The sequence below is a fragment of the Bos grunniens genome, chromosome X (genome assembly GCF_055505025.1).
Source record: "Bos grunniens cultivar Pamir isolate PY7600 chromosome X, Bosgru_T2T1.0, whole genome shotgun sequence".
Lineage (NCBI taxonomy): Eukaryota > Metazoa > Chordata > Mammalia > Artiodactyla > Bovidae > Bos > Bos grunniens.
The window spans coordinates 55,405,896-55,418,441 of NC_141194.1; the positions used below are offsets into that span (position 1 = coordinate 55,405,896).

At 49.9% G+C, this 12,546-nt stretch overlaps 2 protein-coding genes across 11 annotated transcripts; one reads left to right on the forward strand and one right to left on the reverse strand.

The window, feature by feature from the left end:
- Nucleotides 1-42: 42 nt before the first annotated feature.
- PQBP1 (polyglutamine binding protein 1) lies at nucleotides 43-5,895 on the reverse strand. Of its 8 annotated transcripts, none has more exons than XM_086387810.1 (8): nucleotides 5,677-5,845; nucleotides 5,454-5,588; nucleotides 5,176-5,260; nucleotides 3,007-3,118; nucleotides 1,137-1,249; nucleotides 688-966; nucleotides 435-498; nucleotides 43-262 (listed from the first exon to the last, which is right to left on the reverse strand). In XM_086387810.1, exons 3-8 carry the CDS (start codon nucleotides 5,240-5,242, stop codon nucleotides 106-108), a joined length of 792 nt encoding a protein of 263 aa, XP_086243936.1. In that variant the 5' UTR covers nucleotides 5,243-5,260; nucleotides 5,454-5,588; nucleotides 5,677-5,845; the 3' UTR covers nucleotides 43-105. The 8 variants fall into 8 exon arrangements, with proteins under 8 accessions (XP_086243936.1, XP_086243941.1, XP_086243935.1 ...); XM_086387815.1 differs by having other exon boundaries at nucleotides 435-495; nucleotides 5,677-5,827; XM_086387809.1 differs by lacking the exon at nucleotides 5,454-5,588 and having other exon boundaries at nucleotides 5,677-5,895.
- A 75-nt stretch (nucleotides 5,896-5,970) lies between these two features.
- Nucleotides 5,971-9,800, forward strand: TIMM17B (translocase of inner mitochondrial membrane 17B). 3 transcript variants are annotated; one of them, XM_086387827.1, is made up of 6 exons: nucleotides 5,971-6,239; nucleotides 6,899-6,998; nucleotides 8,015-8,078; nucleotides 9,010-9,138; nucleotides 9,230-9,340; nucleotides 9,432-9,800. In XM_086387827.1, the coding sequence occupies exons 2-6, from the start codon at nucleotides 6,939-6,941 to the stop codon at nucleotides 9,518-9,520; spliced, it is 453 nt and encodes a 150-aa protein (XP_086243953.1). In that variant the 5' UTR covers nucleotides 5,971-6,239; nucleotides 6,899-6,938; the 3' UTR covers nucleotides 9,521-9,800. The 3 variants fall into 3 exon arrangements, with proteins under 3 accessions (XP_086243953.1, XP_086243951.1, XP_086243952.1); XM_086387825.1 differs by having other exon boundaries at nucleotides 5,971-6,033; XM_086387826.1 differs by having other exon boundaries at nucleotides 5,971-6,015.
- The last annotated feature ends 2,746 nt before the right edge of the window (nucleotides 9,801-12,546 follow it).

Below are 12,546 nucleotides of genomic sequence, written 5' to 3' on the forward strand. Positions count from 1 at the left end.
AAAGTGTGAGAGAGAGAAGGAAGCACTCAGGTCTCATCGGCATGATCCACTGAAAAGCTTTTATTAAAAACCCCAGGGTGGGTGGGGGTGGGGGTGGGGGGAGGTTCAGTCCTGCTGCTTGGTTCGGGAGGCCTCGGCATTGGCCCGGAGAACAGCCCCTGGGGAGGGGTAAGGGCGCTGCTGGAAGAGGGGCCCAGCTGCTGTCGTGTCTGCACCTGTCTTGGCCTCATTCCGCTTGGGGAGTCCCGTTGACCACGTGCCCCTGGGGAGTGATAGAGGGTCAGGGGTGGAAATGTCTAGTATGTGTAATGTGTCAGGCACCCTTGCCCCCAACAAATGATGAAGGGGGAAAAGAGATAGTGAGGAAGAAAGGAATGATCAGTGGTACAGTGAGTCAAGGAAAAAGGAAGGGGTCTTGAGGGGTGGTCACCTACCGGGGTGCATCTGAGTATGAGCTGGGGTCCATGGGGTCTAATTCTTCATCCTTTCGGCTTGCTGCTGTGGAAGTACATAGCAGAGTGGGGTCTTCCACAGGGGCACAAGGAGTCCCGTGTCACCGAGCTCTTCCCCAGAAGTGGAGCCTGTGGTTGCCAGGCCCAAGGATCTGGCACTCACGAGAAGCCAAGTGATGGTTTCCTTACACTGTGGGCCCCTGGTGCCTCCCCGCCCCGCCTCACCCCAGCTTACCCTTCTTGCTCTTGGGGTAGGGAGCCAGCTCCTCCCGGCGATGATGGCGCCGTTCTTTGCTCTCTTCTCGGTCGACCTTGTCATACCCACGGTCCCGGTCCCGGTCTCGCTCTCTCTCTCTATCTACCTTGTCATAACCACGCTCCCGGTCCCTGTCAGACTTCTCATGGTTCCGCTCTGACTTCTCATGGCTGCGGTCTGACTTCTCATGACCTCGGTCCGATTTCTCGTGGCCACGGTCTGATTTCTCATGGCTCCGATCCAGCTTCTCCTCAGCGTCTGGGGACATGAAAACCTTGTGATCCTCTCCCATGATCCTCCTCCCACCTCAGAACCCAGCAGCCTTGGCCTCCAACAGCCTCCCCTGCCTGGGCTGGGCCTTCTGGTCTTACCCGCCCCTCCTTGATCCACTAGAAGGCCCTGAGGCACCCTTGTATCTGCCAACTCACCTGCATTACTGCTCCTGAGCTTCTTGGCAGATTTGGTAACAACAGAGTTGGGGTCATGTGGGGAAAGCCAGGACACAAGGTCCGTGTCCACATTCCAGTAGTAAGGAAGTCCGCTGTGAGGCAGTGGGGGGGAAGGGGAAGAGAGGGAAGGAATGTCATCACAGATATGCTCTCCTTGTAGCCTCAACCCGTCTCCCCAATCTCTGCCTATACCTGCCCCATTCCAGGACCCCACAGGGAAGACCCCCCCTAGATCTCTTCTCCAGTGGCCCCCATTTACCCCTTCCCAGGACCAGACATCCTAGAATGTGAAGTCAAGTGGGCCTTAGAAAGCATCACTACGAACAAAGCTAGTGGAGGTGATGGAATTCCAATTTCAAATCCTGAAAGTTGATGCTGTGAAAGTGCTGCACTCAATATGCCAGCAAATTTGGAAGACTCAGCAGTGGTCACAGGACTAGAAAAGGTCAGTTTTCATTCCAATCCCAAAGAAAGGCAATGCCAAAGAATGCTCAAACTACTGCACAATTGCACTCATCTCACATGCTAGTAAAGTAATGCTCAATATTCTCCAAGCCAGGCTTCAGCAATACATGAACCATGAACTTCCAGATGTTCAAGCTGGTTTTAGAAAAGGCAGAAGAACCAGAGATCAAATTGCCAACATCCGCTGGATCATGGAAAAAGCAAGAGAGTTCCACAAAAACATCTATTTTTGCTTTACTGACTATGCCAAAGCCTTTGACTGTGTGGATCACAATACACTGTGGAAAATTCTGAAAGAGATGGGAATACCAGACCACCTGACCTGCCTCTTGAGAAACCTATATGCAGGTCAGGAAGCAACAGTTCGAACTGGACATGGAACAACAGACTGGCTCCAAATAGGAAAAGGAGTACATCAAGGCTGTATATTGTTACCCTGCTTATTTAACTTATATGCAGAGTACATCATGAGAAATGCTGGGCTGGAAGAAGCACAAGCTGGAATCAGTATTGCCGGGAGAAACATCAATAACCTCAGATATGCAGATGACACCACCCTTATGGCAGAAAGTGAGAGGAACTAAAAAGCCTCTTGATGAAGGTGAAAGAGAAGAGTGAAAAAGTTGGCTTAAAGCTCAATATTCAGAAAACGAAGATCATGGCATCTGGTCCCATCACTTCACGGGAAATAGATGGGGAAACTGGAAACGGTGTCAGACTTTATTTTTGGGGGCTCCAAAATCACTGCATATGGTGACTGCAGCCATGAAATTAAAAGATGCTTACTCCTTGGAAGGAAAGTTATGACCAACCTAGATAGCATATTCAAAAGAAGAGACATTACTTTGCCAACAAAGGTCCGTCTAGTCAAGGCTATGGTTTTTCCAGTAGTCATGTATGGATGTGAGAGTCGGACTGTGAAGAAAGCTGGGCACCAAAGAATTGATGCTTTTGAACTGTGGTGTTGGAGAAGACTCTTGAGAGTCCCTTGGACTGTAAGGAGATCCAACCAGTCCATTCTGAAGGAGATAAGTCCTGGGTGTTCACTGGAAGGAATGATGCTAAAGCTGAAACTCCAATACTTTGGCCACCTCACGTGAAGAGTTGACTCATTGGAAAGACCCTGATGCTGGGAGGGATTGGGGGCAGGAGGAGAAGGGGACGACAGAGGATGAGATGGCTGGATGGCATCACCGACTCGATGGACATGAGTTTGAGTGAGCTCTGGGAGTTGGTGATGGACAGGGAGGCCTGGCGTGCTATGATTCACGGGGTCGCAAAGAGTCGGACACGACTGAGCGACTGAACTGAACTGAGGGATAGCACAAGAAGGGTGAAGTCAGAAGTTAGCTCTCCCTCCCCACCCCCGTGTCGTCAGGCTCACCAGGAAGGGTCAAACACCTTGTACCAGCTTGGTGGCAGGCCCTCCAACCGGGTAGCCTCATAGTCCACAGGATCATCGTCATAGTCCTCAGCAATGATCTCTTCCTCTGGTTCTGGCAGGACAAGGAAGGGAAGAAGACAGCAGTAAGAACCAGGGAGATTCCCATTCAATCAGGGCCTGGAGAAACACAGTCACATTCACGTGGACTGCGTGTGTGTGTGTGCACTCCAGGTCTCACATGCCAGAGCAAATAATGCTCATGTTCCAAATCCAAGTATCTGAATATCAGGATTTACCAAAAAATTTATTCAAATCTGTTTACAGGTACTGCTACCCAAACTTATCTGGTTTCAGACTTTAGAAAGGGATACATTTTTTTAAAAAAGTATCCATATTTATTCAGCTTCTGAGTTCAAATAGTATGTGACAATGTATTATGCAAATTTGAATAAAATGAGTTTCAACAGCAAGGGGTTTACCTAAAAATATGTCCAAATCTATTCAGCTTCCACGGCTGGCAAATATGGGGTTTCTGACTCCTATATTGGAGAAGGCAATGGCACCCCACTCCAGTACTCTTGCCTGGAATATCCCACGGACGGAGGAGCCTGGAAGGCTGCAGTCCATGGGGTCACTGAGGGTCGGACACGACTGAGCGACTTCACTTTCACTTTTCACTTTCATGCATTGGAGAAGGAAATGGCAACCCACTCCAGTGTTCTTGCCTGGAGAATCCCAGGGATGGGGGAGCCTGGTGGGCTGCCGTCTATGGGGTCGCACAGAGTCAGACACGACTGAAGCGACTTAGCAGCAGCAGACTCCTATATATTGACTAGCAAGTTTGGACAGCAAGGGATTTATCCAAACACTTCTCTGAATCTGTTCAGTTCCTGATGCCTGCAATAATTGTCAGCTACTATCAACAGAATAAAGAAAGGTGTATGAGTACTTGGACCTCAGTAGTCCTATCACAGATTTCACCCATGGATATAGTTAACAATGAAATGTATATGTCAGCAACAGCATAGTGCCTGTCACACAATAGGCCCCAAATAGATGTCAGCTACAATCATGAACATTGTTAGTAAGATATATGCAGTTAGTACAGGGCCTGGTAGCAAACAGCCTTAAAATAAATACCGTATCAATATCATTATCAGTATTATTAACCAAAGATCTTTGTTTGGCACACAACAGGCTTGTAATAGATGTCACTTATCAATAAAGTGAAAATAAGATGAGTTTTCTAGTACCTGGCACACCTTAGCCCAAAATAGATGCCAGCTTTTACTATTATTGATAAATAAGGTATAAATACTAGCAACAGCAGCACAGTAGGCCTAAATGATAGATCCTATCATTACTTTATATACTGTTAACCACAGTGTGTATGATAAGCACTTAAGTAGACTCAAAATACATATCAACTACTGATATGGTGAACAATAAGGTATGGACAACTCACACAGTGCCTAGTTCCACAGCAGGTCTGAAATAATGTTATCTACTAGTATGGTACAGAACAAAGTATCAGCACCCTGCGACCATACTTGGCCGACAGGAGGCTGCCATAGGTGTCAGCTTACTATTACTATCCTTATTACACTTCCAGGAATTAACTGATGGGTTAAACTTTGGCTACAGAAGACCCCAAAATACACATCAACTGTCAGTATCAAGGACGAAATGTCTATTCCACACCCCACCTCCCCTCCTCCTCATAGGATAGGAATATGCTATGCTAAGTCACTTCAGTCGTGTCCGACTCTGTGTGACCCCATAGATGGCAGCCCACCAGGCTTCCCCGGCCCTGGGATTCTCCAGGCAAGAACACTGGAGTGGGTTGCCATTTCCTTCTCCAATGCATGAAAGTGAAAAGAGAAAGTGAAGTCGCTCAGTCGTGTCCAACTCTTAGCGACCCCAAGGACTGCAGCCTACCAGGCTCCTCCGTCCATGGGATTTTCCAGGCAAGAGTACTGGAGTAGGGTGCCATTGCCTTCTCCGAGGATAGGAATAGGGGTCAGTAATACGTATTGTTAACAAGGAAATGCCTGCCACCCCAATGCTTGGTGCACAATAGGCCCATGCTAGATATCAAGTGCAGTATCCACAACAAAGTGCCTGTCAAGCCTGGCACATGGTAGGCCTCTCTTCTCTTAGTTCTCTCACCAGGCTCCAAATGTTTGAGGATGCCTCTCTTGGCCAAGCGGGTCTGCAACGCAACGGGCAGCGGCATAGCCGATGGCAGACAGGCCTAGGGAAGGACAGACAGACTGAAAAACAGCTCAGATGAGGACTGAATCTGGTTACAAGAGTAATCAAGCGCCTCCCCGCAGCATGTACTCAATCTGGACCCCCCACCTACCCATCTACACTATAAGGGAGACAGACCCTACCCGCTGAAAGGTGGAAGGGGTTGTAAACAGCAATATCACCAACACTCTCACCAACTCTGCTCTTCCAGGCCAGTGGCTCCAGCACCGGGTTCCCGTCCTAGGCCCAGGCTCCGCCCATCGCCCAAGAGGCCAAGCGCGGCTCCCCCGCGACCCAAAATGGTTTCACCCAACGTCCCCCAAAGACTGCTGGGTGGGAGGAACCAAAGCGTTGGGATGGGGGAGCACAGTGTACCACCTCCTCCAGCTCCAAAAAATGCGCCCACCCCGACATTACCAATACAGTCACGCAAGTAGTGGACGACTGTCCAACTGGCCACCTCTCTCTCGTCGTCTCTATGAGCGCCAGGACCACACGACTCTCTTCTCCCAAAGCACAGAATGAGTTTCTCTCTCCCCGAGCTTAGAGGTAACTGGACGACACTCACGCAGTGAAAAGATGACGCAAACCTGCCTAGCCAATGAGTGTGCGCTTTGGTCTGAAGTCTGGCGAAACAACCGAACCGTTGCCCTGGGATAGGTAGAATACTCGGGCGCCTGTTTACGTTTCCAGTGGAGGTGTGGCCTGGCCAGGGTTTAGCGATACTGCGCGGCCGGACGCCGGCGCCATGGAGGAGTATGCTCGGGAACCTTGGTACAGCGAGGGGCATAGGTGTCGGGACTGTTGCTGCGGCGCCACGGCCAGCGGTGGGAGGCGGGTGGGGGAGGCACGGGCCACACAGCGCCACGTCCCAGACTCGGAAGACATTTAGACTTTTGTTGTCTTCTGCTCCTCTCCACTTGGTTTCTCTTACTCGGGCTCCGTTAAAAGGGGCCAAAATTGTGTGCCTGCAGAAGAAGGTGCGGTGCAGGACGGACCACTCCACGTTTCCCTTGATTCCGTACTTCCCAGTCCCTCTGTTAAAGACACGCTGGTCGAATCCATTCCAGCCAGGGGGTGGTGCGGTGTTGAGCGGAAATCCCCTGGAAAAACGCATGGTTTTTCCCAGGTCGCTTTGGTTAATGCCGTCGGGGCCTGGATGAGCCTGACCATGATTGTGGTCACGGAGGGGTGATGGGTCCTCCGCACTGTATGCGCTTGATTTTTCCCAATTGTGCGAGGGTGAGAAGGGAAGAGGGCGTGACTTTGTTGGACGTGCTCATTGTCGGAAAAAGGGGTGCTACCCCATTCTGCTTAAGGAACAGTGCCTGCAACACCTGTAGCGTAATTCAAACGTGCCACTTCTTTCCCTCTCATTAATTCATTTAATCTTTGATAGTAGTCAAGCAGTTGGTTGATTCCCTGGTTGGCTGTGAAGGGGAGGGGCGGACAGGGCCAAGACTGATGTTTTCCACTCTTCGCATTATTTTTTGCTTAAATGAGGGGGGAAATAATCCCAGTATTATCTGAAGTGCTAGTTCTCATTTGGGTGACGTATTGCTCCCAGTTGGAAAGAGATCTTGTGACTTGGCATGAGGGAGCGCTCACATTAACCTCATCCTCCCCTTCCCACTTGCAGCCCATGGAGAATTGTGGATGATTGCGGTGGAGCCTTCACTATGGGTGTTATCGGCGGTGGAGTCTTCCAGGCCATTAAGGGCTTCCGCAATGCCCCTGTCGTGAGTCCTAGCCTTCCCTGAGTGCTGCTGAGGTCCTGCCCTGACCACATGGGATACTGTTCTGAAACTGCTTGGAACTGCCAGTCACGTGCACTTATTCATTCTGGTGTCTGCTTACCTACTGTGTGCCAGGCCTAGCTCCAGGATCTGGGAGTTTGGGGGAACTGCAAACATGACCTCTGACCCTCACCCTGCTGGATCTCCTCGGAAATACTGTGCTGTCAAAAGGGTCATAAAACCAAAACTTAATTGTGTGCAAAGTCAGTCAGATTTTACCTAGAGTCAGATTCTGGGTGGGAAGCCTGGGAAAAGGGAAGTGACAGGAGTTTAACTGGCAGGAGGAGGACAGCCTTAAAGTTGAGCAAATGCTTTTAATGTAATATAATCAGTTCTCTCTGTCTGACAACTCTCCCCTTTTCCCTTCTTGGGACATCTCATCAAATGTCATGACTTTAAATGCCATCCACTTGCCAAGGTCTCTGCAATTTCTCTATCTAGCCCTGTACTTCCTCTCAACTCCTGGCACTCTATTTCCTGAATCTTTGTCCACGTTTCTCCCTCTCATCCTCAAGGTCTCAGAGCAAATGCCCCCTTCCTTTAAGAGGCCTTTCCTGACCTCTCAGCCACTGTCATAGTGCTTTATCTCATTTCCTCTAGGGTCCCGATTGCTGCCTGAAGCTATCTTGTTTATCTGTATCCTTATTCAGGATCTGTCTCTCCCACTATAATGTGAGCTCTGAGAGGGTAGGGGCCAGGTCTACCTTGTTCACTGCTGTATCCCTGCATATACCATGGTGCCTGGCACATCGGTGCTAAGTACTGAATGAATGAATAACTTCCTATCCTAGCTCTGAGAGCACTTGTAATGGGCCCTAGTTCTTGGCCACTTCTCCACATCTGTACCCTTGAGGCTCCTAACAGGTTTCCTCCCTCCATTTCTCTCTTAAAAACTAGAAACCTTATCTGCCAGTGACCTGAACCCTGCTCTAACTCCCTTACTCCTCACTTTCCCTCAGGGAATGCGGCACCGATTGAGAGGCAGTGTCAATGCTGTAAGGATCAGAGCCCCTCAGATTGGAGGTGAGAGGTTTGGGGAGACAGGTGTGATAACAGAGTTGGGAATGCTTGCTCCTTGGAGTCTAGACTGTAACTTGAGGGTCCAGATTCTAGCCCCAACTCTGCCTGGGGCTTCCTGGGGGGAGTGATATTTCTCGGCAGTTTCATACAGGTGAGTTCTGGAGTTTAAATCCAGGCCCTGGCTCTTCCCTGATGTCTGTGTGACTTTGGGCTAGTGGCTGAACCTCTCTGAACCTCACCTGTAACATGGGAATGATAAAAGCACCTCAATCAGTTTTGTAGTTTATGTAACTTACATAGTACTTACTAAGTGCTGGTTGCTTGCTAAGCACTTTAATATTAACTAATATAAATTTTCAGAAGTCAGTAACATGCACTGTATAGATCAGGTCATGGCACATGGTAAGACTTCTGTAAATATTTTAACTATCATTGTTAACTGGCTCTCCTCACCCATTTCCTTCTCTCCAAAACCCAGGTCAGATTCCAATTCTATGTGGTAGTTATGAAGGTCAGAGTTGCTCTGTTAAAAGCCGTATAGACAGGAGTTCCCTGGTTGCCTAGTGGTTAGGATTCTGGGCTTTCATTGCTGTGACCTGGGTTCAGTCCCAGGTTGGGGAACTGAGATCTTGAAAGTCCCGTGACAGGGGCCCCCCCCCAAAAAAAAAAAAAAGCCACATTGAGGCAGACAAGTCTGCTTGTAACCATGTATCTGCTCCCTATGAAGGTGAAGGGAGTGCCGATGGGGATTATAAAGAGCTTGAAGGAGCTACCACAGGGACAGATGGAGATTGTCCTCTAGGAGTTTGCCATCTGCCTTTATGTCTGGTTATTCTCCCCATTCTTTGCCACAGTATTCAGGCCCTGGGAGTCCCTGAGCCATGGTTTCTCAGGACTACCCACGGACACTGATTAGGCTTTGGTTCCCCCACAGGTAGCTTCGCTGTGTGGGGGGGCCTATTTTCCACCATCGACTGCGGTCTGGTGCGGCTTCGGGGCAAGGAAGATCCCTGGAACTCCATCACCAGTGGAGCACTGACCGGGGCTGTGCTGGCTGCCCGCAGTGAGTGCCCCAACCCTAGGCCCCAGCCCCTTCCACCCTGCTCTGCCTGTTCTCACCGCTCTCCACTTCCCCCGCCCCCTCCTTTCTCCAGGTGGCCCATTGGCCATGGTGGGCTCGGCAATGATGGGGGGCATCCTGTTGGCCCTCATCGAGGGTGTTGGCATCCTTCTCACTCGCTATACTGCCCAGCAGTTCCGCAATGGTGAGTACCCAGTGAAGCTGGTCAGGGAGAGGTGGGAAATGCTCTGTCTTGTCTCCTCCACTCAACGTTTACCTGTTTATTTCCTTTCCAGCACCCCCATTCCTGGAGGACCCTGGCCAGCTGCCCTCTAAGGAGGGTACCCCAGGCCCAGGCTACCCCAGCTATCAGCAGTACCACTGAGGAAGTGACCACCTATCACCGCCACTGTGGGAGCTCCTCCTCGGTCCCCTCCCCGATGATCTACCTCGAAGGGAGGGCTGGCTCCCAGTTGGCCCATGGGACCCTCGAGAGGGCCTCTATCTGTTCCCTTATCCCAGGTTGGGGGTGGGGCACCCCAGCTGCCCTGATGGATGGGTCCCTTTTCTCTCAGGGCACCCCAACCCCCACTCATATGTAACATGCTCTCACCCCAATCCCTTTGCATGGCGCTCTGATGAGTATTTAAAGCCAGTTTTGAAAATGCCTGTGTATGTACTCCTTGAGCCACCCATAGGAGCCGCTCCTAGAACAGGGGGCAGAGCCCTCTTCAGGGATGTGGGAACCATCGCATTTGGAGTCACACAGAGAGTCGTCTCTAATAAAGGTTTGTGGATGAGTGAGTAGGAAGGGGTCTATGAATCAAGATGGGAATAGTACATGAATAAGGATGTGTGGGGGCCAAGTGGTGATCACAAGCAGACAGAAGAGGAACGGGCTTAGAAAAGGAGTAAACACAGGTTGCTGGGGTGGAGGGGGTGGTTCAGCATGTGGCACCTCTGATCCCTCTCCCCTACGTCCCCATTGCCAAGGCTGAGAAATCTGACCTCACAATGAACAGTCTGCCTAGATAGCAGTCCCCGCATTTGTGAAGATAATTCCCCCCTCCATGTGGCTTCATCAGGGACCTGGGATGGAAGTAGGGATCCAGGAGACCCAGCTTCCTTGAAGAAGGTACCTTTAGTTTCCTCTTCTGCACCACAGCCATATTTGTGCTCTGCGATGCTCAGTGTTGTCAGTATTTAAGAGTACCACAGAAAAACCAGAAAATTAGTTTTCATTTGAGGGTGGGGTGGGGATTATGGGAAAGAGAACTTCCTGGATAGACATTGGCCCCAAACACTGTCTCTTGTGTGCAAACACCTACATGTGTGGGGCAGACGCCTCCACTGGGGTGCAGATGGCCTCATGGGAGACACACAAACTGTCCCTTGCACAGAGGTGGAAATACTCTCTCTCTTATACAGAGTCACTCCCTGGGGGTGCAAATGCTGAGTTCTCAGGCCTCCCAAGGCCTCAACAAGGATCTAGTGATCCTTGATGGTGGTAGAACTGCAGCACTCCTTGATGGACTCAGTGCCAGGTATGGGCAGCCAGCCCAGTGCCTGTAGCTCTCAATGTCACAGCAGGGCTCTAGCCTTGAATTTAGAGACTCCACCATCACGCCACCAGCAGCAACACAGCTGCCAGTTCAGGACCTGGTCTCCAGCCAGACCCAGGGTATCTCGGTCTGCAGCCCTTGTGTTTATAGGCCACTTCCGTTGGTCCCGCCCATTCAGTGCACCTAGGCCTCACACTTCCTGACTTCCAGACCCCATTCCCCACTGTTTCCAGACCCCACCCTCCTCCTATCAAACAGGCATGCCCTAGCTCTTCTAAGCATTGTTCTCCTGTCAGCCCTCTGTTTCCACCATCCTCAGCCCTCTGTAACATCCACAGACGTCTCCAGGATCCTCCCGCTCTGGTCCACCCTCTCTCCCACCCAGCCCTCTTAGCCTCCTGCAGGCCCTCTATCAACTCCAGCTCTCCCGAGACCCTGCCCCTGCTGTGTCTCCCTTAGTACATTTCAGTTCAGTCACTCAGTCATATCCAACTCTTTGTGACCCCAGGCTTCCCTGTCCATCACCAACTCCGGGAGCTTGCTCAAACTCGTGTCCCTCGAGTTGGTGATGCCATGCAAACATCTCATCCTCTGCTGTCCCCTTCTCTTGCCTTCAATCTTTCCCAGCATCAGGGTCTTTTCCAATGAGTCAGTTCTTGGCATCAGGTGGCCCAAGTATTAGAGCTTCACCTTTAGCATCAGTCCTTCTAATGCATATGCAGGACTGATTTCCTTTAGGATTGACTAGTTTGATCTTGCAGTCCAAGGGACTCTCAAGAGTCTTCTCCAACACCACAGTTCAAAAGCATCAATTCTTTGGTGCTCAGCTTTGTTTATGGTCCACCTCTCACTTCTGTGCATGACTACTGGAAAAACCACTGCTTTGACTAAACAGACCTCTGTCAGCAAAGTAATGTCTCTGCTTTTTAATATGCTGTGTAGGTGGGTCATAGCTTTTCTTCCAAGGAGCAAGCATCTTAATTTCATGGCTGCAGTCACCATCTGCAGTGATTTTGGAGCCCAAGAAAATAAAGTCTCTAACTGTTTCCATTGTTTCCCCATCTGTTTGCCATGAAGTGATGGGGACCAGATGCCATGATCTTAGTTTTTTGAGTGTTGAGTTTTAAGCCAGCTCTTTCACTCCTTTTTCACTTTCATCAGGAGGCTCCTCACTTCATCTTTGCTTTCTGCCATAAGCGTGGTATCATCTGCCTATCTGAGGCTATTGATATTTCTCCTGACAATCTTGATTCCAGCTTGTGCTTCATCCAGGCCGGCATTTCGCATGATGTACTCTGCATATAAGTTTAATCAGTGTGACAATATATAGCATTGACATACTCCTTTCCCAATTTGGAACCAGCCCATAGTTCCATGTCCAGTTCTAACTTGCTTCTTGACCTGCATACATATTTCTCAGGAGGCAGGTAAGGTGGTCTCTTCCAAGAATCTTCCACAGTTGTGATCCACACAGGCAAAGGCTTTAGCGTAGTCAATAAACCAGAAATAGATGTTTTTCTGGAAATCTCTTGCTTTTTCTATGATGCAATGGATGTTAGCAATTTGATCTCTGGTTCCTCTGCCTTTGGGCTTCCCTTTGTGGGTCAGCTGGTAAAGAATCCACCTGCAATGCAGGAGACCTGGGTTTGATCCCTAGGTTGGGAAGATCCCCTGAAGAAGGGAAAGGCTATCCACTCCAGTATTCTGACCTGTGGAATTCCATGGACTGTATAGTCCATGGGGTCTAAATCCAGCTTGAACATTTGGAAGTTCTCACTTCACGTATTGTTAAAGCCTCACTTGGAGAATTTTGAGGATTACTTTACTAGCGTGTGAGATGAGTGCAATT

Bases quoted from the DNA above. Each gene is read 5' to 3' on its own strand.
- PQBP1 (XM_086387809.1), bottom strand. From the start codon at position 5,242: ATGCCGCTGCCCGTTGCGTTGCAGACCCGCTTGGCCAAGAGAGGCATC. The intron at 3,119-5,175 runs GTGAGAGAACTA...TTGTCCTGCCAG, and splicing joins CCTCAAACATTTGGAGCCTG to AACCAGAGGAAGAGATCATT. The intron at 1,250-3,006 runs GTGAGCCTGACG...ACTGCCTCACAG, and splicing joins AAGGTGTTTGACCCTTCCTG to CGGACTTCCTTACTACTGGA.
- TIMM17B (XM_086387825.1), top strand. From the start codon at position 6,008: ATGGAGGAGTATGCTCGGGAACCTTG. The intron at 6,999-8,014 runs GTGAGTCCTAGC...ACTTTCCCTCAG, and splicing joins GCTTCCGCAATGCCCCTGTC to GGAATGCGGCACCGATTGAG. The intron at 9,139-9,229 runs GTGAGTGCCCCA...TCCTTTCTCCAG, and splicing joins GGCTGTGCTGGCTGCCCGCA to GTGGCCCATTGGCCATGGTG.